This window comes from Magallana gigas, chromosome 7 (assembly GCF_963853765.1).
Source record: "Magallana gigas chromosome 7, xbMagGiga1.1, whole genome shotgun sequence".
NCBI classification, from domain to species: Eukaryota; Metazoa; Mollusca; class Bivalvia; order Ostreida; family Ostreidae; genus Magallana; species Magallana gigas.
Window position 1 is genome coordinate 13,543,350 of NC_088859.1, and position 26,891 is coordinate 13,570,240.

Genomic DNA, 26,891 nt, shown 5'->3' on the forward strand with positions numbered 1-26,891 from the left:
ATCATGTAACCTCTATAGTGAATACATGTATATGCATGTATAAAAATTTCACTTTATATTTATAAAAACAAATAATGATACCTCTGATTTGTCTTGCATATGAACAGATAACGAAGCCTCCTTCCAAACTTGACCAGTACCGCCAGGGATACCCTGACCCTCACAATGACACGGTGGTTCTACCGTCCAAAGAGGCCATGCAGAAGATGGACCAGGGAGCCCTGGGGGATCTCTATCATCGGTCAGTTTCGACGGGTTCAGGGTGTCACTGATTATGTTGTGATATGATTTATTCTTATACATTATATCATGTAGTGTTATAGCCAAGGTCAAGAAATGCAGTCAGTCAGTCACAGATAGTCGTTTGGGGTTCATTGATTATGTTATTTATGTTATGATTTATTCTAACATTATCATACATTACACTACAGGTACATAACCAAGATCAAGAAATGCCACAATATATGACTGTTATTCTCCAATAAATCATGAATGGCATGAGAAGATTATCAGATATAAAAAATACATTTACCAATTTTATACTGTTATTTAGATATATAATTTTGGATAATAATATTTATTATGAAATGTCATGTACCGGTATATCAATATCATCACATATTGATACATGTACGGTAATACCAGTCATAACACTGAGTATTGCTACAGTTACATGTAAGTTTCTAAGAGTTCCTGTATGCTGTTCCAAAGATCTCCCAAACTCATTTGTAACGCTGCTTTTTCTTAAAGTTTAATCTAAGTAATTATAGTTTTATTACCCTAGAAAAATTGAATATATTATTAAAATATTCTTTGAATAAATGAATTGTACTAAAATATTACATTAAAAAAAATTGGAATTAAGTTCTTGTTATCATGATGTTGCAGCATTTTTACCTTCTTGGCTTCCAAACGTTGTTTTGAGATTTAAAATCTGAGGCAATTTAAGAGATGAAGCTTTTACATTTCAAAACAACATTTCTAGACCTGCAACATTCACAAAAATTGTTCTTTTTTCTTAATAGTGAAGAGAGCTAGGATCCATGCATCTATTTTAGCTATTTGAAACGAATTCTCTACACTTAAACTAAAAAGTTGTGACTTAATTTCATTGGTTAGAATAAACATCAGAAGTTGTACATGTGCCATTTGTCTTTTGCACTCTGCCCAATCAGACATTTGGTTTTTGTATGTACGTCCCCAATGTCTCTGAGTACGTACCAGACAATGCCTTAATGGTAATGAAGTCAATAATGTTCTACGGCAGTGCAATATGTGCACTATTGAACTATAAAACTGAGTACATGTATTGAATTCCTATCTACTATACAATATACCAGCTTTCAAACTCTGTCAATGTGTTACACATCTTTCAATCATCTAGGTGTGTATAAGGAATCTGTTGTATTGTAATTTTGAAATGTACTTTAGTAACTGAGGATTAGCAAACAGCTAGTGAAAACCATAGGATATTTATGGATACTTGATACACCTAAACAAGCACAACCATTGACAAACTATTGAAGGGAAATCAATTATCAAAGTGTGCTGGACAGTCATTATTCCATGCCTCTTTGTTTGAACAAAATGTGTTTGCTTATTGATTTTTTTTAATTTTGTGATTTTGAACAAAAAGTCACATGTACAGAGAGAGAGAGAGAGAGAGAGAGAGAGAGAGAGAGAGAGAGAGAAAGATCGAGAGAGAGACCACCTAATTCCAGAGCTCATTGAATTTGAAAAAAACCTTAAATCATATATACTTCTCTGGAAAATATGAAATAAAATGTTAATAAGGTTAAACCTAACCTACATATCGCACCTATTTTTCTTTTTAGATATATTAACAGTCTACAGATTTTCTGCCGGAAAGTCATCCGCCTAGGAAAGCTGGATGATGGCGGATGGGACTTTTGTGATGATTACAGATTCCGTCCAAGAAACAACTGTCTAGTCTACTCATATGGGTAAATATATAGATGCTTTATGTATTGCTTTAGTCTATTTTTCTTTGTACAAAGTGAAATTTAGTCTATTCACCAGAAAACAGCTAGTGTAGTCAAAACTGAGTAGGTTGAGCAACAATTTTTTTCAAGGATAATCTATGTTATCAAATATTTATTGTAGCAAATACTCATAGTAGTTGACAAAAGTTTCTTTGACTATTGACAAGTCATAAAAAGTAGTGTGCAGCTACAGTGCCCTTACTTATATTTAATGTTGTTAAATCAGAACTTTCAAAATGTCCACTCACACACTCACACATTCACACACTCAACACGTAAGTAAAGCTTCGAAGAAAACAGAGAAATTAGAGAGAACAAAGATGATTGGATTAAATCAAATTTCAGCTACATTTTACTTCTTTTACAAGGGTTTTTTTTTTAAATGGTTCTATTTCATTGGACTCTGGAGGTCATTTCAACGGAGAAAGTACATTACATCAAGAGAGAACAAAGATAATTAGATTAAATCAAATTTCAGCTTCATTTTACTTCTTTTGCCAGGGGGATTTTTGAATGATTTAATTAATTTCATTGGCAGCCATTTTATTGATACTATGTAAGAATTCTAAGACACTTAAGTCATTGTGGTATACTATGATTTGGTTATGTAAAATAAATACTGAGAATTTATAACTGAATTACCAGTAGACTGTCCATTAAACGTATGGATGAATGATAAGATTGATGAAAAGTTTATGGTGGATAGTTTATATAAGGTAATGTTAAAGGTAGTAAGAAGCTGCCTTAACCCACAGACATATACCATAAGGATTTCTGTAAACATGCAGCCTGTTATAAATCTTAATGTGAAGAGAAGAGCATTCGCAAGAGTTTGATATAAAAAATTTATGTGAAATTGATTATTCTTTTCACATGAAAAATTTGTTCTGGATTTGACAAATTCATATCCTTAGCACGTAATGTGAAATTTGATTAAGATGAATTATATGCCAATTAAATGCTTGAAGATTCTTTGGATTAAAGGTCTTGTTTCATTCTAAACGTCCTTCCAAACACAGCTTAATGGAATGCAATTTAAACCAGATTCTTTATTATATGTCTTTCCAGAATCCAGTTTGATTTCAGCTTTGATGACGCTATAGTGAAAAAGTACAATTGTGAAGTCCATTCCTTTGATCCCAGGTAAGGATATACACTGTATACTGCACCTGTACAAAGATCTGTATTGAAACGCTTTACAAAAACCCACTAATGGCACTATAGTATATTATAACACAATTTTAGCAAACTCACTTATAATGAATTCATGCCTACAGTGAAGTCAGTTTTATTGTCCCTCATGAGGGGATGTAGCATTGCTATTTGTGGATGTGTATGTTGGTGTTAGTGTACACAAACTTAGCGGTAAAATCTTTTTTTTTTAAACATATATTCTGTAAACTGCTATTTATTAAGTTTTACATGATATTCAATATTATTGAGTATTTTTATTAACAAATCAAATTTTATGTATATGCAAGATTAGCTTACTGTTATGTAGTGTTACACAGCAGACAGCTTTCTGTAAAATTTTGTTTTTTTTCTTTTTTCATATAATAAATGATAATGTGATGGGATTGCTCCAACATTACAAAACTGACGACTATCAAACCTGTTTTGATCATCATATTTTTCTACTAACTCTGATCAGAACAAAGAGGAAAGTACATAGCAATACAAATTACAAACAGGCTGGGCAAATTCATAGACCGTTTCATGGACATTATTCATTCAAAATTTGCATCAAGTACAAAAACCCTGTTTTGTGATTATGGTTAAAAAGTACCGGTACATTAGAAATGTTGGAAATTGACCAGGTAGATCAACTCTAACAATTTGTTAGTGGATAGTTCAGCATATGGAAATAAACAAAAATTTGTTTTCTAACTAATCAACCATGGATGGAGTCTTGAATTCATCATCTGTAGGCAAATTTTTCAAATTTTGAAGGAAAAACAAGGAATTAAAAGTATGATTACTTTGAAGCAGTAACTGATTTGTCATTTAGCAGTAGGTTTTTGTGACCTTTGTTGCCTCTGGTAGAATTAATCAAATTTATATGTTGCACAAATGGCTACACTCAATCAACTTTTGGGATTGTCTACTGTAAGCTTTTAATAACCAACAAAAAAAACCAGCCATGATGAAATTGACACTGTGATCCTGAAGCCACTAAATAATGAATAGTCGATTGTTTGCCCTAGGATGGTCGTGTCACCAATATCCACGTAACATCTGTATTACGCTTGAGAGAGTTGAGTCGTATTTTTGTTTTGTTTAATATGGTCATTATATAGAAAACAAAAACATTTTGAGGCACTGATGATGGATATACAGAGGGAGTGTAGAATTGTAAGCAAAAGATTAATTACAATCCTTACTAGCTCAGGAAATTAGACAAAAAATAACCAAAGCATATTCAAGGTGCATGTCTTCTTATGATAGTACTACATGCATTGCATGTATGAAGAGAATGCCCCTAAATCAGTTAGATCCCGGATTCAGTTTGAAGTCAAGAACGATGAAATATTTTTGGGTTTTCCAACATTCACCATTAGGTGACTACCGGTACATCTTTTTGGATAAGATGTTATAGTTGATGACTAAATATGAGTTGATTCACTGGTTTTGATGTAGATATAAAGCAGGAAATATCCGTAATAAATTCAAGTAGAGAGTATAAATTGTGAACTTTAATTGAATTTCAAAATGAAAAAAAATTATTGGCCCGTGCTTGCTCAATTCAAAAAATTAAACTTGTCCCATATTAAAATAGAGGGAATTAACTATAAACAGATTCTGTGAAAACCATATTTGATTAAATTCTTAGTTTTGAGGATATGTAAATTTAAGGACATGCAGCTTTTCTACCATTCGCATCATACTGAGATGAACATCAACTGAAGAATGAAATCCATGAAAATTGGTGTGCAACAAATATTGATGAAAACACAGTAGCTCAAGTTTTCTAGACCAGAGCAGTCTTGAGTTATTCAAAACTGCACTGAAATCTGCAGATTCAAAGTTAAAGTTTCAGTATAATTTAACTACATACATTTTTCACTGGTATTGAAAAGTTTATTAGGGTCTTCCGTTTCCAACGGAAGACCCTCTTGTTTTTCTTCGGTTTCTTTTTATTATTATTTTATTTTTTATTTTTTTTCTGACTCCTTCTCGGCTATATATCTCAAAAAGTTTTCATCCGATTTCAATGAAATTTTCAGAGCTTTTGTAAAGTTACCGTGCCTAAAAGATGTTAAAGTTTCAGCATTAACGTCACTTCCGTTCAAATTTGGCGGCCATTTTTAAATTTAAAAAAAGTGATTTTGTCCGGAAGAAATCTCCGTAAACTTTAAAGATATTGCTTTGAAATATTTACCGATGATAGATGTATCAATTCTATAATGTACTGGGGGGTTTAAAATTTTGTTCATCAATTTTGCTCAAAACCAGAAGCAGTTCCAATATTTGGAAATTTTCATTTTTTTGAACAAAATAAGACAATACATCAGTCTTATTAAACTTACCATGGTGAATTCAAATCCGAAATCCGTTTGAAAATCGGACGATGCATCACAGAGATATCAGGGTTTAAAAATTGATTTTTCCGGAAATTTTGATTCCGCGTCCTTGGTTTAAAAAATAGCGTAATGTTCAAAGTAAAATTAATTCGTACCAAAAATAATTGTTAAGTCGTACTTGAACACATTCGGATTTTTTTGGTCAAGTCGTTCTTGAAATCAGAAAGGTTTTTGTTAATTCGTACTTAAAATCATTTATATTTTGTTAAGTCGTACCAGGAATAATTCGATTTTTTCATCTTTTAATTTTAGTTACTCTTGTTGTTGGTTTAAGAGCTCTGCTTCTTACAAGAACTTCCGGCTTTACTTCCGACATTAACGGAAGACCCACTCGTTGCTTTGCAACGAGCTTTGCTCTAGTTATGATGCTATTTCTGTATGAGTGCACAATTTTAGTGTGACCAGTGAGAGTTCTAAACCACATTATCAGCTAACAAAACTGCTGTAAAATTGTATGAAAAACATAAGACATTGCTGCTGAAAGTCTTGCTAGTGTGTATAAAGGCAGTTTTTCATGTTTATGTGTATTGTGTTCTGTCATGCAATCTGTAACAAGACAAGCCTCTGAAATTTTTTGACTGTGAATTGGCAAATACATGTATGATGTTGATATGAATTGATCAATGAAATGGAAGGACTACTCAGTAATACTGGTACACTGAAATCAAATCTAAGTATTATGACACTCAGCAGTTTTACATTGTAATTAGATAGCCTGCCTAAGTGGAAACTCTTAAATTTAAAAAGCAAAAAAAAAGGAGAAAAACCCAACAATTTAAGTAAGCCATACTGTCCTTGACCTTATTACCGATTTTCTTCAAGGAGTCCAGACGTTTCATCTGTATTATTAAAAAGCATTTCAAAAATCTGACATACGTGTAACTGTACAGTATTCTAGGTGGTTTTTACTTCTCAATCTGTTTTTAGCTCGCCTGAGCCAAAGGCTCAAGTGAGCTTTTCTGATAAAAATTTGTGCATTGTCTATTGGTGTCATCATTGTCGTTGTTGTCTTAAATCAACTTTTTTCATCATCCTCTCCAAAACCAATGGGCCAATTTCTACCAAACTTAGCACAATCATAAATGGGACAACGGGAATACAAGTTTGTTCATATTTAAGGGTCACACCCTCTTAATAAGGGAGATAGTTTGAATTATTGAAAATTTGTTCATATTTTTCAAAAATCTTCTTCTATAAATCCAGTTGGCCAGAAAAGCTGAAACTTATGTGGAAGCATCCTTAGGTAGTGTAGATAGATTTTGGGGGGGGGGGGGGGGGGGTTCAAATTTTTATATAGGAATATGTAGAGAAAAATCATTAAAAATCTTCATCTCAAAAACCATTTAACCAGAAAAGTTGCTTCGTGTGTGGAAGGAGCTTTAATAGGTAGAATAAATACAAGTTTGTTCAAATTGGCATAAATATATATAGAAAAAAAGTCTTTAAAATTATTCTTCTCAAATACCAGTTAGCCAGAAAAACTGTATTTTTCAAAAGCATCCTCAAGTAATGTAGATTCAAGTTTGTTGAAATCATAATCCCTTGGGGTAAGGAGGGGCCTAAATTTTTTTTTTTGGGGGGGGGGGGAGGGGGGGGGGTTTATAAAATTTTCATAAACTTTAATAAGGAATATACATGTATATGTACAGAACAATCTTTTAAAAAATCTTCTTTTCAAAAACCAATAGGCCAAAAAGCTATATCTTTGGTGAAAGCATCCTTGGGTAGATTAGTTTCAAGTTACAATGTAGTTAAAATCATGATCCCAAGAGGCAAGGTGGGGCCACAATGGAGGTCAGGTTTTTATTTAGGAATATATAGAGGAAAAAAATTTAAAATCTTATTTGCAAAAAATGAAACAATGAAAGAAACAGAATGTTTAACTTAAGAATATGTTGGGAAAAAAAATGAAAATCTTTGAAAATCAAGCTATATTTACATTTTCCAATGCCTTTGCCTGTGATAACACTACGTATCGATTTTGTTCTATATAACCCATAATACAAATGACGGCAAATTGAGGCGCCAGCGGTGTTTGCTTATTTATATTTAAATATTCAATCGTACGATGGCTTAAAATTATATAAATACAAGTAATAAGGAATCATTCTTTGAATATAATGAGGTGATAATTTCAGTCGGGGCATGATCAAATCTATCATAAAGCCCTTCGGGCTTTATCGGATTTGATCATGCCCCGACTGAAATTATCACCTCATAATACTCAAAGAATAATTCCTTATTCCTTATATATATACTCTACATTGTCCAAGTAGCCTACTAAAGTACAGATATATATTTAGTATATTTGTAATTGATACTCTATTATATACATATATGGAAAGCAGTCTAAAGTTTGTTGGATATTGCTGCTTAGGTGAACAAGTGACCCCAGGGCCTCTTGTTGCATATTTTGCTCTCATTAATTCCGGTACAAATGCAGTATATTGTCATAATCTCTCTCCATCTCTGTCTTTTCTCTCTCTCCTTTTTGTACGTACCCCCAGTATATACAGAATGTATGTATATTCTTACATATTGAAACACAATAAAATCTAGAGTGGTCAGTTATTCTTACTTACCGTATATATGTATGTTCAATGTCTACGAGTGCCTGTTTTTGTCTGTAGTATGAAGGTAGGAGACCATAAACACGGCCAAAATGTCTTCTTCCATGCCACTGGTCTGTCTGGGGACAATAACCCATCACGGGGGACCAACTGGAAAATGAGGACCCTCCAGAAACAGAGGGAGGAGCTGGGCCATTCCAAGGTATGTATATATGTATGCGGTCCACTGAAAGCTTGTTCCTTGCATGAAATGGGTTTGGATGTTTTTGGCCTTTTTCTGTAGTAACCATATGATTATTTGGGGAGAGAAAGTTTTGAGAGATGATCTTACCAAGCAATGCTTAGACTCATTTGTAACGTACTATACAGTAATGCTGACTTTTTTCCTCTTTTTTCCCATTTTCTACACTATATGGCTTGTTTAACATGAACATATAATTTTCAATTCAGCATATGCTATAATCTAACACTTCTGCATGATGTAGATACGATGGCCTCTTGTCTGTTGAATTGATCAATGAATTACAGCATTGGTTAATGCCCTCTGGCATTTTACATGCTGGTTTTCGACATCTCTGATAGTTTCGTCAATTTATATCATTCTATTCAGATTGTATGTACAAAGCCATCTCTGATGAAGAGCATGTCATGAATTTTTAAACACTATTCTATTAATGAGGAAGCCATTACCTGCACATGCAATTTTCTAATTTATTTTAGTTCTATTAATCACTTAACATCTTTAATACAATATCAGATAGGCTAACAATAACCATAATTTGGAGAGGGTTGTGTTATTGTATGTATGCCTTTAGGTTGCTTTGAAGTACATACATGTACCGTATTTATAATCTTCTTCAAAGATTCCAGTTTAAAACAAAATAATCAAATATTAAACAATTAAATCGTAAACCACATAGCTGTCAGAAAGGCAAGTGAGTTTGTTTACATCAAAGTTGCACTTGAGACTCGTCATGTCTTGAAACATCATTCATCAAAAGTGCAAATGGCCTTGTACTAGCTTCTACAAAATTTAGAATATTAAAGCAAATGACATGTTAATTTTCATCTCATAAAAATAGGTAGTTTCTTTCAAAGTTGAAAACACCCTTATTATAACCGTAAAGGCAAGAAAATTCAAAAACCTTCAAACATGTAGGAGGTTTCATTTAGGTAATGTAAAGGTGGACATATTCTCTTTTAAGAAGTGGACAAGCATAGCCTACATCCACTTCTCGAAAGAGAATAAGGTGGACAGGGTTAGAGATTATTTTGACGTTTTCTGTAGGGTAGATCTTTCAGTTAAACCCAATTTTCCTTTCTGTATCAAAAGACCCACATATTGTGTTCTGTAATATCATATTAAAGGAACATGTAGTTGACTGTGGAATGACGTCTTTGTAATGGCTATATAATTGCAGTCGGCAGCTAACTGGTGTAAATTATAGATGATAGGATATAATGAAATGGAATTGGAGAGGGCTTTAATTGCTTTGACTGCAGTTGCAAAAGGCCATAGAGGAAATGTTTCATTAAAACCGCTTTAGTAGCTGCATCATGTCACAGAATAGAATATGTGTTTGGGCCAAAGGCATCATGTTTTCTATTTCAATTATATGCTCCAAAATTTTTTTCCATCAATAATTTTATTTTAAAAAAGTACTCTGTGTAGAAGAATGGAAAAAGTAATTTGTCTTCAATGAAGTGGAAATCACTCTGAGTTGGAATTTTACTTGTAAATACAAATTAATGGAATATTAAAAGTAATTGTAATGAATGGACAGAAATGCATGGTCGCCCCCTCAGATTGTCATTGAAGTTGAAATGTAGCAAGCTAAGTAAGACAAGTTTGAGCAATATAGATACTTGTATAAGATTTTTATTTTTTTTAAATCGTGGACAGTACGTGGGTTTATTTGTACATAATACTGAACCCCTTTCTTCCTTACATATTAGGTGTAAAATAAAGCGTTTGATGAAATATCCCTGCATCCTAATTATTATAGTACTTTTTCTCAAGAATCTTTCCTGATCTCTTTTCTCAAATCATTTATATACTTTCTTTAAAACGTTGGAGAATATTCCTAACAGTTTTATTTTGTTGTAACATTCATAAACACAAGATTTTCTTGTCCTGATTATCTTTTGATTAAAGATTTGTTTATTTTAATCCTAAATGTACCAAATTTCAGTTTGGGTGTCTGTTTTCTTAATGAAAAAAAAAAATCATAGAAATCTTTTTAAAAGAAAGGCGCGTAGTTTTCCCTTTGATGAGGCCAAGGATATTAATTGGAATTCAGCAATAACACTCACATTTTACATGTAAGTATTGTTTATGATCGTGTATTTTCAAAAAGAGAGTTCTATTAATGATATATATTTGATACTTCTCTGAATATTGGTAATGATTTACATTTCAATTTTTTTTATCCAAAATAAGATTATAAACTGAAAACTGTAAAGATTGACAAGGCTTGTTGGCATGAAGCTTCAAATACATATGATCATGTACAAGCATCTTCTGTTCATTTAAGAGAACTTTCATTAAACATTTGACCAATAAAGAGGGTCAACATTGAAATAAGAATTTATTTTTTGAAAAAAAATGGGGGTGGATGTCATGCATGAGTTGCAGTCTTATGTTTCATTGATTTTGTTAAAATTTGATTTATGCTTTTAAACACTTCATAATCTGCATGATGAGTTCACTGTTTTAACTTGAATGTATTCACTTTTCATTGATGTTCCTTTCATTATGAAATATTTTATCTGTATCAGTACATTGTAGTACCGGTACTTGCTGTAGAATTGCATACAGTCGGGGTGGTATACTATAGATGAGATTATACCTGTAGACTTGTAATGGACCCCATTCTCTATATATAATGTTATCCTGACAAAGTGAATTCAAATATTGTTAATTATGTTGTTCTACTTATTATAAATCATTGTTATGAAAAAAACTACATGTGATTTGAATTTAGTACTAAGCTAAAAAAAAAAAAAAAAAACCAGTTTGTTGAATTTTTTTTAACTTAAAGCTTAGTTATACCACAGATTTATTTGAAACTTTATTTGAAAGCTGTAATATTGTTCTGCATTAATTACTTTTAAATTTTTAAGTTTTTATGACTAGCTGAAGCAATCAAAATTCTAATCAATGAGTTATAATTTCAATGTAGGATGAGGTACATTGTCCAAAAAATAGTGTAAGAACTTAGCTAAGTTTTGCAACTGATTCATTGTAGAAACACTTTCATTGCCTTTAGTCTAGATTACATACATGTAAAACAGAGACTAAGAGAATAACCTTGCAATGTTTTAAGATATTAATACGTTGAAGTCAGCATGCATGATCACTAAGTATTAATCTTACCCCAGATATTTTACAATCATAGGTTTTTTTTGTTGTCTTGTTTTTAGAGGCCCATGGATGTTCTCAAAGTGGACATCGAGGAGTGGGAATGGGTGGCCGTCCCACAAATGATCAGTAGCGGGGCTTTGGATGACGTTCGACAGTTCGCCATCGAGCTCCACATCACCCTCAACATTGAACCAGACGCCAGGAAGTACCTGCTGGGACTGAGTATACTCAAGGACCTGTATGACAAGGGATTCCGCATTTTCTGGACTCATAGGAACTTGTGGTGTAAATTTTCCCCGCGGAACGGAGCACCACAAAGATCTGGATGTCATGAAGTCTCTTTCGTCAACATCAACAACTTTAACTAGGGTTTTTTTATCCAGCTCTAAAAGTCAGTGTCTCCTTTTTAAAAAAAAAATTGAGACAAAATGTTTTACCAGTTTGTGTTCTAATGTTGTTCAATCCTCAACACATGAGGTGATTATTTTGATTAGCTAGGTCACATAAAGCCTCTAGATATGGACTTGACCTAATTGAAGATGTTAGAGTTTAATATACAGTTAAACTTGGATATCTTGAATAGGATACCATGGATATGTCAAAGTGAGTTGGAAGTCCCAACCTCTGTTTCTTTATGTATTTCCAGTAAGCTTTATTATGTAATATGGCATTGTTTGAATGTATGTCCAATGAACATACATTATTATAGTTGAGTTAAATTTGCATTAATTTATTTCTTTATATTAAACAGATTTTATACAATGATTTTTCTAGGCATAAAAGTATAATGTTATGTTTCTTAGGCTTCGACACTTCATAATCAATGCTGTTTATCAATTCATTTTTTGCCATATTTTGAAAAGGGAAATAACTCAATTTTTGTTGAGGTATGAAAATTGAGTTATTCCCTTTTGCAAATCATGCAATAAAAAATTGATTACCTGTCTGCCACATAACATTTAGAATTTTTTGGCCAGAGAAACTAAAGTTAATTTTTTGGGCCAGTTATATCAGAGTTAAAAACTGTAACCAAAAAAAATAAATACTCTGTATGCATTGAGATTTAGTATTAACACTGGTGTATGCATTGAGATTTAGTATTAACACTGGTTGTTAATCTTAGAATGGTTGTGCCAAATTTTTGCAGTTGATAAACATACATGTGTATTTGTATTTGAACCAAACAATTTTTAAAAAAAATTATTATGTAAAAGTCTACCAGTTTTGTGTGGAGATTTTGTGAAGATGTGTTATAACCTTATTTGAAATTTTGAATGAATACCACCTTGTGATGAATTGCAATCAACTTGATGAATATTATTATACATTTGAATCAGAGTTAACAATATTTTTTTTACAATGGATGAACAAAAAAGATTTTGCCCTGAATAAGGGAATTGAGACCAATGATACAAAAAATTATAGGGTAATCAAAATTTAGACTGATATAGATGTGATCGAAAAACAAAATACATACAAGTTTTAATATTTGTAAATATAGTAAGTTTGCCTTAATATTATCAGTATTTTTTTAATCATTGTCCAGTGCTAGCTTGTTTGTTTTTATGAACTGAGGCATTGGCAGATGCATTCATTGTGCTTACTAGTTTTGTTCTCTTCTTGCAAGCTAGGCAGTTGTAAATGATTTAGTGTTGAAATTCAGAGTGTGGTCATGGGTCTCAAAGTGCCCAAACAATTTTCATTAAATGTCTTTGTTGCTTTAATAGCTTACTTTCAAAGGAAATACTCAGCTGAACAGTATTTGTTTGCATTACCTGAACTTTGATAACAAAGTCATGTAGTAGAGTAGGGTCTTGATATTTATTTATAAAAATTTAATTCCATCGTCAGTGATGTTAATAGAAATTGATATTCTGTTACTTTTGGAGGAATTTTTTTCATCAGTTTATATATTTCTTAGCCGGGGGGGGGGCATTTGTGAGCTTGCTCAATGTACCACTAGTTTTCATATAGAATATGTTTTGTTTATATGATTTATTAGACTCGAGATAATAATCAAATGTTAGCTGTAGCACTCACTATTGTAAAACAACAGTTCAGTGAGTGTACTCATAAAAAGATATATACATTAATATCAAACTCAAGCTCACTATCACAATGCTTATGAGAACACATGTACAAAATGATGGTTTGTAATGAAGATATATACAGTAGAAACTTGATAGAATCTATTTCTAACATGGATATATTGAATGTTATGCCAAAGTTATTTTGAAGTCCTCAAAACTGTTAAAATGCTGTTAACCTTTTTATCTTAAATCCTTGGATATTCCAGACATTTTTTCTCGAAATTACTGACTTCAGCATTACAAGGTTTAACTGTAACTACTAGTTACAAACCTGTTTGTTAATTATGAAAACCTTTTTATAATGACTTTTTGTGGATCCATTGTTTGCCTAAGATAAATGTAATGAATGGATTTTTTGGTAATTATTCCAAATAATGTGTTTTCTAGCCTTCTCCACATTTATCTTTTTTTCATTGAGTTTAACTTTTAAGTAAACCTTATCAATGACTATAGGAAAACTGTACATATTTTGCACTTTCGTGTGCTTTCATCATTGGAAACCTATATGGTCAGTCTTACATATGCTTGTACCAATCAGGGACTCGCCAAGTTGTCTCGTTCACTTGAGTAATAAGGCCCTGTTTTGATTTTGTTTTTGTATTTTCAAAGTAATCTCAGCAATCAAATTTGAAATCAAATATAAACAACAGCATGTTTTCATAACATGAACTGCCAAAATGGTTTTCATAACACGTTCTGCCAAAAAGTTTTGCTTTTTCATTAGTGTATTGAGAATGCGTTTATTACAATATGAAATACATTTATTTATCACATGTTTAGCTCGATCAGTAAACGCTGGATAACACTCGTGTAAGAAATTTTTGATATTGTACTGTTTATTCTTACCCAACATGAGGTCATAATTAAACATTGCGATAGTTTAGGCGGTTGATTGACTTAGAATGAAAAAGTAAAAAAATAAGTCAGTTGAAATATGTGGAGTTCTAAGTGTGAAGCATTTAGCTGTTTTATATTTTTTCATAAATTGATAAAAATACGATTGAAAATGAAATGTTTGTTTACTAATCTTCAAGGTACTTCTTTATGGGTAATATTGTTGACATCTTGCAGTAAATGTGTTGTGCGACAAAAAATTATAATTTTTACAGAAAATACTTGAGGTTTATGACAAGACATAGTAAAACTTGACGAAAAGAAGCTCTAATAATTTGCAATGGCAATATATGATTTTTATCCAAATCGTATGCTTTCTATCCCCAAGCCTTTTTTTTTATCTCCTCGCCAAGGCTCCGGATAGAAAACACACGAGTTGGATAAAAATCATACCATGGATAATTGTGAGAGATCCTATATAAATTTATAAAAACAAGAAACGTTGAGGGAGTTGTCAGATGGGCAGTACCCTGGTAAGTGTATGCGAGACTGGGCATGGGCTTCCATCAATGGTGTGATTTTCAATTAATATTATTGAATTGAAAATAAAAAAACAATCGTGAAATCAAAATTATGACTGATTATTAAAAAGGCTTTTCTTAGGGTCATTATAAGAGAATACCTCAATATATGACGATTCGTTCTTCTCATTGTTGATGTGTACTTCTTTATTTACTTGTTGTTTGTTTTAAGTTTATAGTGTTGAGTACATGTGCTAGGAACAACCAAGATCTCAACAAAATGCACTCATTTATATTTTTCAACTTTTGCTTTAAAGAAGTTAATTTCTGTATAGGTGTTGGTTTACATAAAAATAAAGCAATTAACTGAAGATATTATTCTGAAATTGTGTTGAATTTGTTGTTTTTTTAAATTTTAGTGTTCACAACATTAAATCATATTAAGATAAACTTGGGGGAAAAAATGAAAAGTAGTGTTAATAAAGATTTTCATCTCAAAGTAATTTATGAATTTCACAATTTTCATATGATTGGAGGGAACTTGCAATTGGTAAAACGGGCCATAAAACTTGATCTTTGTCTCACATTTTTTTCTTTACAGTGAACTTGTTTACAAGTAAAATTTTATGGCGCTGAAGTCTGGGGACAATAATTGTTACCGGTAGTGTCTTCCTGCAGAAGTTTGTTTTATATCCATACAAGTGTAAAGTTGTTAGGAATGGGCATATATAATATCCTTAAAACTAAGATCCTTATAAGCGAGTTCAAGGTACACATGCAAAACTGAGGGAAATTTTAGGGTTGTCAAAATGTTCACAATGATTCAATTATAGAAAACATGAACTTGTTGAATAAAATTCTGATGCCCATAAAAATAATCATGAAAGATCTTGTATATTTACAAGTATACATGTACATGGATAAATACTTTCTACCTTGATGATGTTTTGGTTCACTTAGTGGACGATGCATGGAGTCATATATTGACCTAATGAAGGGTGATAAATTGTATACGAATGACTTTTGAGTGGATTGCTTTGTATACATATATCTAAAAAAAAAAAATACTGCTGTGGCCTGGGTCTCGTTATCTGCATGGAAAGAAAGATAATGCAGTGAATGTTAGAAGAAAGGGGCGGCCCAGGCTTTTAGATTTAGTGTTTTATCATAATGATAAAACTTGTCAGATTACTTTATTGAATGATTTTGATCTATTTTATTACACAGAGACCAATTGATGTTCTTAAGATAGATATTGAGGAGTATGAATACATGGCCGTACCAAACATGCTACAGACTGGAATTCTAAAGGACATCCGACAAATGGCCATTGAGTTCCACGTAACATTGAAGGCGGATAGGAGCAGACGATATAAAGAGGAACCCCCCAGAGACAAGTACTTCTTTGCCTTGAGTCTCTTCAAGGATCTGTATGACATCGGATTTCGGATATTCTGGACTCATAGAAATCCAACTTGTAAATTTTTCTCAAAAAAGGGAAATGTTGAAAGGGTAACCTGTCATGAAGTTTCTTTTGTCAATATCAACAATATGTAAGGTTTTTTTCCCCTTTTAATGGGTTCTATTGCCCATTTTGGTGAACTAAATTAGTATTCATTCATAGTGTTTTTTTTTTTTTAATGAATGCTATAAAAGCAATCATGTTTGCAAGCTTAACCATATTTTGTGAATATTGTTTCTTACTAAACAGAAATGGCTGTTCATAGTGTGATTCATATTACATATATGATATACATGAAGGAATATCATCATAATGTGTCTGTTGGTTTGCATATGTTATATGTCTGTTGGAGTTTACTTGATAAAAATGAACATTTATAGTTTTGCATGTGAAATCATTGTGTATATACACAGAGAATCTCAGAGGGATCAACATGCAGTTTATGTGTGCTGTACATTGTTTGCAATAAACTTTTTAGATGTAGATATACACATTTACATGACTGTATGGTCTATAAAACTACAATGTAGGATATTTTTCAAGATCTATGGTAAACTTTATGTAGAACATTATTTTATGTGTATAATTATCTATTTTTTTTACAGGAATTAGGTTGATTGTATTAAGCATAATTTCTATGATCGGGTTATTGTATATCTCAATGATTTTTTTTTTTTGCAATTTGAATTGACAAAAAACTTGAGTTTAGTTTATCATATTCTTGACATTTTTGGGGTTAGCCCAAATATGTATGTAATGACTGTCTCGTTTTCAAGTTGGTTAATAACTGCTGCATGTCTCTCAAAAATTAATAAAGATAAGCAGCAGCAACTTATTTTATATACACTGACCCAGATTACTCATGAAAATTGAAGAATACTCAATTTTATTTATATTGTTTTGGATATGTAACTTGTTTTTAATTGAAATTTTATTTGTTTGACCAGAACTTTCTGATAATTCAAAAGCTATTTTAAAGTTTTCTGTTACAGAGTTTCTATAGATTTACATTATGTATATTTCTGACATGTATGTTACATGTACAATGTACATGTATATACTTACTGGTAATTGTAACATATTTCCAAATGCTTGGAATTCAGTTAAAATCATACTAGAATAATGTGCAGGGTAAAAAAAGTCTTGGTGTTTTAATTGTAGTTTTTATATTCATATTTTCACATACATAATTGCTAGTACATAAAGATTTAACCAAATGCCAAAACAGTATATAAAATACAAAAGGGATATATATTTTGTACTTGTATTGGATAATTTATTGAAACCATTTTTGTGGCAAGTTTAGTCAAAAGTATTCATTGTAACCTATTTTTTTTATCTGCAATTTTTCAAATTTTATTTTATTTCAAATTTTATCCTTTTATCATTTAAAAGATAACATTGGCACAAGTATTTTACTCAGCATTTATGTGTTGTTCCTAAATGATTATATGATTTTGATCAGCGCTACATTAGCTTAAAAAAATATGAGCTGTATTTTTTAAAATTTTGTTTTGCTTCAAATACCTGCTTGTATGCTAAGTATGCATGGAACTTAAACTTTTATTATTATAAATAAGATTTGAAAAAGTCATTCATTTTTGACAGAAGAAAGATTTCTCTTTTAAGGAATATATAGTGCCAGTTCAATTTTTGTACATGACGACAATAATTCAATTTGTTTCATTGAAGGCTTAAAATTCCTAAGGGCTTTTCCCATATAACTAAGGAACAGAAATAAAAAAAATCATGATACTTTTTGTCATTTTAGTAAAAAAAAAATAACATTTTCATAAAAAAAAATTTCAGCATGAAAATTGCAGCTCATATTGCTTTAAGTGCAGATAAAATATTAATGTATTTAGTGGATGGAGCTTACAGCACATTTTTTTTTAATAGTTTGCTTATACATGTATACAAGGGTACCATTCAGTGAGTCATGTGGGATATTATGTACATGTTGTTATTTTTTTTTTTGATGCCTTATCATTGCTGTTATCTGATTAAATACATGCAATACATATTGACCATCTAGGACAAGCTTACTTTGTATGCATGGTCATATACTGGCTTTATAAGGTCACATGTAGAATCATTTTATTTGAATGGTTACCTATGTGTTCAGATAGTGGAAAAGTCAAAATTGTAAGACAATGGACACAGATGTTAATGAAAAAAAAAAGGATTTGTTTGAGTACGAGAAAATTTTGCATAGTTCTATAGAACCTTTTCTTTGGAATATATCTCTATGTAATCTATTCCTTTAATAAATATTTCTCATATTTGTTAAAGATTATACTTTATCATTGAGTACATTTATATTGTTTTCTTATTTGTAACATTTACAATTAAATAGTGTGTTTTAATTTCAACTTTGAATTTTTGAACAATTAAAAACCTTTTTTTATCTAGTCAAAGTATATTTTGTATCTTAATTGTTAAGTATTAAATGGAAGAAACCTTTTATAAATTTGGTTCTTTGCCGTTAACATTATAAATCAAAATACTGTGATATGTAAATTTCCATTTCCCCCACTCATGAACCTTGCAAAGATGAAAAGTGTCCCTCGCCAATTTAAAATATGCATTGGAGAAATAGAGTTGCAACATCCATTGTTACCTGATCTAGTATACATGTACATCAAACTTATAGTTATCGTGAACTAGATGGGACTTTTAAAAAACTTCTAGATATCCAAGCATTCGAGATATTGAGGGTAAAATACTTAGAAAATAAGTAGACAAATCACTTCGACATATACATTGTATTTGAGATATCAGTGTTCAAGATATCGAAGTTCAACTGTATTTGTCTTCTATAACCATTCAATGTGTGCTACATGCCTTGATTAGATACATGTTTATGGGAAAAAATGCTTAAATGGCGATAAATCATTGTCACAAACCACTGTGATATTTGTGGTAACAAAAGTAAGAAGTTAGTTGACTTATTGTATGCCTTTTATATGTTCAAAGTATTGAATCTTATTTTAATGAACAAAACTGTATAAACATGTGTATGTTTTAATCATAATGTGTATATTTAAACATATGGCATGTTCCTTTCTATTAGATTATGCAATACTATAAACATGCTCAAAGAATTAGCTTTTCAAAATAAAAATATATATTTACTTAGGTACTCAAAAGTGTTTTGGTAATCAAAAGATTTATTATTAAAAATGGCTTATATTATTTTTTAGTTTTTTTTTTCTTTTTTTTGGTCACGATATTGTGACAAAAGTGAATTCGGGGGAGCATAATTATGCTATACCCTTTGCATTGACATTTGCATCTGGAACTGGTTAAAGTTTTAGAAGCAGGTCCTGTATTTAAGTTACTACTTGTCCTATCTTCATCAAACTTACATGGATGGTGCATCTGGACCTATTTATTGACTTTGGAATTATGGACATTGTATCATAAAATTGTGCCATAAATTTCAGATGCTGGAGGAGATAAAGGTTTTTTGAAGCAGGTTAATTTTTTTGGAGCAGGTGCCCTTTGATGTCCATCTAAGTTATTATTGGTTTTATCTTTACCAAACTTGAATGGAGGATGCATGTTTGATACTTATGCACTTAATTGATAGGCTTTGATGCTAGCTCTGGGCCATAGGTTGCGGATGCTGGTTTTTGGAGCAAGTTCAGTTTTTAAAGCAAGTGCCCTTTGATTGCTATAGTATGTTTTTCTGTCTTTTCTAAACTTTGATGGATGATGCATGTAGTGATACTGATGCAACTGACAGGCTTCAACAAAGGTTTGGATGGTTTTGGTTTTGGATGGAGTAAGTCATATGTTAATTAATAGGTAATATTGTTTTCCCTCGGACTAGAATGTCGCGACGTCATTGGATGAAACGCGTCACGTGGCTGCCTTACAAATTTCTTTAAAAGGCAAGCGTCAAAATTTATAGCGCAACATGGCGGACGTAACGTTATTTGAACTGATTTTCTACACAAACGTTTGTTTACATATCAAACTATAGGTCCTCGACAAAACAAAACACTTATTAGGTTTGTTACTGACTGTTTAAAGAAATTTGTGGGGTCGGTAAAGTCCATAGAAGGCGAGGCTCCGCCTCGCCTTCTATGGACTTTACCGACCCCACAAATTTCTTTAAACAGTCAGTAACAAACCTAATAAGTATTAAACTTGCTTGGTTGATTTAACTAGGTAGATGAATCCAAGAGCTAGCTCCAGATACAGAGAGTGATCTTGATTATCTTGTAGTTTCAGAAAAACTAAAATTGTGTTAAAGTCCGTGGATACAAAGCCTGATTTTCATTATCAAGGATGCTAAATAAAAACCTGGTCCTACCTCACTAAAACTTGCTTGATGGATGTGATTGTCGATTTATCTTATGATTCCTATAATACGAAATCATGTACAGTATCATATTGTATCAAATGATGTATCATGGCACAAAATTGAATTATTTCTTCTGAAGTTCATGGTACAATATTGTATAATATATTGCATCATGATGTTGTTTCTCATGATACAATATCACTTCACATGATACAATATCATATGATGGAATAGTATTATTCAATATAATTTTATAATACAATATGATACAATATTTTATTATATCTTATGATACAATATTGTACAGTATGATAAAAATGTATTATATGATATAATGTGAAATTGATCATATTAATATCATATTATGTGATATACAACATTGTATCATAACATAAAATACAATATTTTATTATAGATTATTAACTATGATTGTCATATAATATGATAATGGTAGTCTTCGAAAACAGATCCCTTGTCTGCTTGAGCTCTGTAATCTTTGAGTTACACATTATGGTTTTTTATGAGCCACATGGAAAGGGCATGTTATGTTCATCGTGTCTATTCTCTGTCTGTTTATCATATGTGCTACATGTATTTCAAAGATACTATCTTTGGGGGGTTCCAATTGATGAAAATCTATACATGCAAAATACATTATTTGTCAGTAAACAAGGCCTTTTGAACGTTTTCCGTGCGTAAATTTAATGAACATTTATCTCATCAATATCTATTTCACATCTATTTTAATATCAGAGTGCACTGCATTATTGAGCGTTTTGGTTTAGGTAAGGAAGATTTGCATAATTTCCAGCCTTTAAAAAAAACCCAAGTTTCCAGCAATGAGAACGTGCGTCTATGCTATGCTTAATAGAAAGAAACAGTAAGAAACCAAAAATAACTCAGACTTATTACGACAAGCTATTATAAAAATGAATTTTTTGGTAAAAAAAAAATATGTCTTTGATGGTTAAATTCTGAACTATTTATTGACTGATTTCTATCGGTTGCCTTCTTAAATAAAGGTCTAAATGTTAGGATATGACAAAAATGGGGATAGTTTATCTGCTGAATAGGTGGAACATGTGAAATACAATTGTACAAGCAATAGTCGTCCCAGGACACTTGATGTGACCTCTGTTACTCTGTATAATGGGTGCGCCACATCACCCGGCACTTGTACAGATGCGATCTTATTCAGGAAATTTGAAAAGTTGTGCATTTTCATAATGGTTTATATATAAACCCCTTACACGGTATTTTGTAACATAATTTCCGATTCTTGGAAAAAAACCAAAAAAGGGCTTTCTTTTATATTTCATGTGGGTATGAAGGTACGGTATAGCTAGCAATCCAGAAAAATAGCATAACTTGCATAAAATTAACTATAATCCATTTTTTAAAGAAATAGAGTAGACAATACATTGTAGATGTTATTATAAATCTGTGTTTTTAGCGACACTGCTTAGTTAATTTTTTTTAAATTTTCCACATGTTTACTCAAAGATGTGAGCACTGGATGCTTATGGGGAGTACCTTTTTCGATAAAAAAAAAATCGTTAGGGTTTTTTCATATAAGAAATACATGTACATGTAAATTACGGTGCGTTGTAAAAAATTCTTTAAATTAGCAATTTTAAAAGCATTTACTTGAAATGATTACAGTATTTATATTATGAATGGGGACAATTGCCTTTAAATAGGCATTACAAGTTTTCAAAAAAATTTATATGTCCCAGAGAAAGGGGGGTTCCGACCCCCGGAACCCCCCCTCTGGATCCGCCAATGGATAGTGATCTGTTCATGATAAACTATGTCTTAATTTTGTGGCCTTGACATTTCCTATGACCTTGATTTTATTGTCCCCTATTTTGCATTGAGCTCTTTAGGAAAGTTGTTCATTGGTAAAACTTCTACAGTAAATCTTGCTCATTTAATTTAAAGGGACCAAAGAAAAAATTTCTTTATTACTATAATTGTTGCATACATAACATTCAAAGTGATTGTTTTAGAATAAGTCTATCACAAACAATGTTTAACAACAGTTAAAATAATGTTTATAAATGGTATAAGTGCATGTCAGTACTAAATGGTAAACAGTACTTTGGTTAGAACCTATATTCAGAATTTTAAAGGGGAAGAAGCAGTCCAGCTAAAGATCATTTCATATATAATCATTTTAACCATTTGAGTTTAAAACCTTCCATAATTTTTTCTTGAGAGAGCTTTGTAAAAAGAGGAAACAAAAATTTTGGCGATGTTTTAATGGCCAGTGCCACTAAAAATTTTATTTCTTTGAAAAGCAATGTGTTTCTTTGACATTTTGTTGGCAAAAAGTGACTGCATCTGTAAAAGAAAGTACATGTACCAGTAAATTATATATTCAATGTAAACACAGTAACACAGATATATCAGTAAATCAAAAATGATAAATGCATTTTTGTTAAGTGAAATAAGTTTTTTTTTCAAGCTTCAACCTAATGACCTTTAAGTTAATATTCTTAACTCTAGCTGACAGTCTGATTTTAATTAATGTATGCATTGTTACAGTTCTAAAAAATATATGGAAATTTTTTAAAAACTTTTAAAATTCAACTTTTTATTACACATGATGTGAAATGTTCATATACATGTACTTACATTTGAGAACCATCTGCACACATGAACATACTTTTGTTTTTCCATAAACGTTAAATCCTCCTTATATAAAAGACAATAGGATAACATTAAGTAAGGATGGTGCCTCCGCACAGTCAATTAGACTAGTACTGGCATACTTATACTCAAAGTATTGGTAGTTAAAACAAGCAATCTTAACATACTGGTATCTACCAATAGTCAAAAAAGTATTTCATTACTAGTTTAAAAAATCATTTTACCCATTGGTATAAGTACATATAATTTGCATTTTTTCCTATGTCCTTCCACTAGCTCCTTATAATTCTAATGGTTGTGACCAACAAAATACTGTAGACGTACTTTTGTCCGCGTGGTATTAATTTACGCTATGAACGCGGGCACAAATTTTCCGCGGAATTTGTTCCCAGTGTACTTAAAGTGCATTTTGGAATGAAATTTTAAAATTGCATTACATGAATAAGGATAATTGGAAGTTACTACATTCTATACATGTAACACTTGCATATATACGTGTACCCAGTGTAAATCGTTTTTATCTATTCAAACTGTCAAATTTGTATTGAGAATTCACTTAATAAATAATTTAATCTAAAGATTTGAATTTTCTGAAAATTTACTTGCATGAAATTTAAACTTCTCCCCGCTTGAGATAACGGCACGTGTCAGACGACAAATAGCCCCAAGCGGGTGTGTCTTTCAATGACCCAATTAACTATACGCTAAGACCCGTGTTTTTACTGCAATTTTTAGATCCCTTTGTGCTCTGACTTTTAAGTGATAAAACTGATCAACTCATAATTTAAACTACATGTGAAACCATGAATTGACAGTTACTATTAATTAAAGATGTGGCGTTTCACAAGACGATTTTAGCCAGCGTCGTAACATCTTGACGGCTAACTAATGACTACTGATCAGTCCACAACCGATAATTACTGTTCACAGTGAACAGTTCCTACAATTTAAGTCCAAAGTTGGACGAATTCTAGGTAATGAAAATCGCTCAGAACCAAATATAATAATAATTATTCAAATGATTTTTTTTTTCATTCAAAGAATCCGCGTAAATTTTTACCCGCGGATTAAATTGATATTGTGATTCCGCGGAATAATGACCCCGTGGAAAAAAATACGTCTACAGTATGAAGAGATTGTGGAAGGTTTAATTTTATTCTGATTAATCAAGAAAATACTTTTACAGGACTTACATGATAACTCGTACAGAATATTTCCTATGTCTTTCCTCTTAATGTGAACGATTCAAATTTTTTCATATCTAGACATAGATATGGGACTCCAATTTAACAATATACATGTACTTACAAAGATTCTGTATAGTCCTAGGTATAAGATGATGTCTGCTAATGTTGGCTGATATCCGACGAAATATACATGGTGTGACAAATATGCATTGGTGTCCTGAAAAAGTAAGAAAACAAACAGATTTGAATGATGATCATTTAAAAGAACTTCTGGTGCATTTATTGTGATGTAAAAGCAAGGAGATGAATTTTGCAAGCATTGCAGTAATTTTCTGCAGTAAATTAACTCACCCTGAGAACTGAAGACACATCTTTTTCCTGAAGGCTTCTATCCACCTGAACTACTCTGTATTCCAGCCACTGGTCAATTGCAGCTCGCTCCTCTGCCGTGGTGCCTGAAGGGGAAATTTTCTTATATTAAAAAAATCAATTTCTATTCTTATTAAGGATAATTGTATATCCCATTCTAATTAAAACTCGATCTTTCAACTGCTTAAACAAGATCGCTACACAAAGTAGCAATCTAGTTGGAGTGTATCAAAGATCTACTTTTAATTAGATGGGGATCTTTTAATTAGATTGGGATAAATCCTCTCATACAAATATTCTATAATATAAGAGAATTTTTATATTAAGCAAGTTCATTGACCAGTATCAGAATTCTTTGACAAAAATTAATAATCAGTCAGAATTATCAGAGACATAAATAACATTATTTATGTTGTAGTATATGTAATTAAGATCGGGTTCGGCATTCCGATCAGCTGATTGATTATTCCTCAGTTGTGAACAGAACCTGGAATAGTAAAGACGTCCCCCGGTCGGCTAGGCTATTCAAGACACAACTCAGGTGGGTAGTAACTTTAAGTTACCCCTCACCACTTGTCACGTTTAATACTAACGAATAAATAAATCCAATTACTAACATCACTTCACAACAATGTCTCTGGAATTATTTATAAAAATTATAAAAGGAGTATTCTTGGGATAATTTAATCCTTAATTGAATCATTGTTTATGAATCATTTAAAGTGTACAAATGTTGCAGCAGTTGAATGAAATAACGAGACTCTAAGCTAACACTTCAATTTAAAGCTGAACACCGCTCATAAATAGGCCCCGGCACACAAGTACCGGTACCTGATATATAAACCCTTCGATTTTGTTACACCCATTTGCATGTACACCTGAAACTTGTGGCAGACATGTATTTAGTATTCCTTTTGTGGTCTTTGGATTTTATGCATTTATTTCTTATTCATGTGCATACTCTGTTTGTAAATAATGCATTGACCAATTTATTTGATGTTAGTATTCTCCCTCATTGAAAAAAGTGTGTAAAATGTGATAATTTCATCGCAAGCGAGTAACACGGCGAGGCAGGATGTACGTCCACACAGGTGAGACCTCTACAGCAAGGTACTTTGAACTGTTTAGAGGTCTGTGCCTTATGTAGGGGTTGTAGGGACAGCAGTGGTGAAAGAGAAATATGGCGGACAGTGCCTATTTACGAGCGGTGTTCAGCTTTAAGAAAGGAATATATACGCGACAAATGACCCACGTACTTGTCACTGTGGAAGATAAAAATGTAGATACCCTTTAATTCCGGAGTTTCAGACTGTCGAACTAGCTGCTTAGCAACTGATACAAGACCTCTGACAGTAAGACCATTCCCTGCTTTTAATACTGGTATCTGAAACATAAGGTGTATTTTTAAAACTAGTTTTACCCAATCCAAACTTCATATACTTTGCTGTTCATGAATGAAACCAATTCTTTATAATACAATTCATTTTACCTTGTGTTAATGAAATAACTTGCATAAAACATAGATATATAGATATATTCGAGTTGAAACGAGCTCATATATCGACTATTGGATATCAGCTAGGCTTTAACATATTGACCATGCTGCCAATAGAAAACTGTTTCAAGCACTGTATATTTATTTTTATAATAATTCCCATGTTAAACTCCATGTCACGTAATCAAAATGACAACCGGTTACCTGTTCTTTTGCGTCTAATACAAGTTTTCCAGAGGAAACACCTAAGTATGATGCTAGATTGTTCAATTCCTCCATGTTTACCTGGTGGGGTTGTGTAAAAATAGGCATAATGATTTGAACAAGATTTTTTATCAATTATGTAGAACTAATTCGTTTAAATACATCTTACGTGTATTTTAAAAACAATAATGATATTGAAATGTACTATTTCATTGATAAAACTTTTCATTTTATTAAAATAGTGGAC

The 26,891-nt window shown here is 31.6% G+C and overlaps 2 protein-coding genes across 5 annotated transcripts in view; one reads left to right on the forward strand and one right to left on the reverse strand.

The window, feature by feature from the left end:
- LOC105335100 (probable methyltransferase-like protein 24) overlaps positions 1-19,620 on the forward strand; it is a 29,710-nt gene extending 10,090 nt beyond the window's left edge. For 2 of the 4 annotated variants that reach the window (XM_011438809.4, XM_011438812.4), the window contains 5 exons: positions 108-241; positions 1,836-1,964; positions 3,072-3,146; positions 8,215-8,356; positions 16,191-19,620. In XM_011438809.4, the coding sequence (XP_011437111.2) occupies positions 108-241; positions 1,836-1,964; positions 3,072-3,146; positions 8,215-8,356; positions 16,191-16,520 (810 nt within the window). In that variant the 3' untranslated portion in view covers positions 16,521-19,620. Of the gene's footprint in view, positions 1-107; positions 242-1,835; positions 1,965-3,071; positions 3,147-8,214; positions 8,357-11,577; positions 15,350-16,190 lie in introns of those variants that run through there. The other 2 variants (XR_010707337.1, XM_011438811.4) reach the window with 2 other exon arrangements.
- A 3,373-nt stretch (positions 19,621-22,993) lies between these two features.
- On the reverse strand, positions 22,994-26,768 carry LOC105334318 (eukaryotic translation elongation factor 1 epsilon-1). Its single transcript, XM_066066769.1, has 6 exons — positions 26,645-26,768; positions 26,233-26,329; positions 24,928-25,031; positions 24,698-24,793; positions 23,375-23,434; positions 22,994-23,080 (listed from the first exon to the last, which is right to left on the reverse strand). The coding sequence occupies exons 1-6, from the start codon at positions 26,750-26,752 to the stop codon at positions 22,997-22,999; spliced, it is 549 nt and encodes a 182-aa protein (XP_065922841.1). The 5' UTR covers positions 26,753-26,768; the 3' UTR covers positions 22,994-22,996.
- Positions 26,769-26,891: the final 123 nt, after the last annotated feature.

Bases quoted from the DNA above. Each gene is read 5' to 3' on its own strand.
- LOC105334318 (XM_066066769.1), bottom strand. From the start codon at position 26,752: ATGCCTATTTTTACACAACCCCACCAGGTAAACATGGAGGAATTGAAC. The intron at 26,330-26,644 runs GTAACCGGTTGT...CTTATGTTTCAG, and splicing joins TATTAGACGCAAAAGAACAG to ATACCAGTATTAAAAGCAGG. The intron at 25,032-26,232 runs GTATCTACATTT...TTTCCCCTTCAG, and splicing joins TGAAACTCCGGAATTAAAGG to GCACCACGGCAGAGGAGCGA.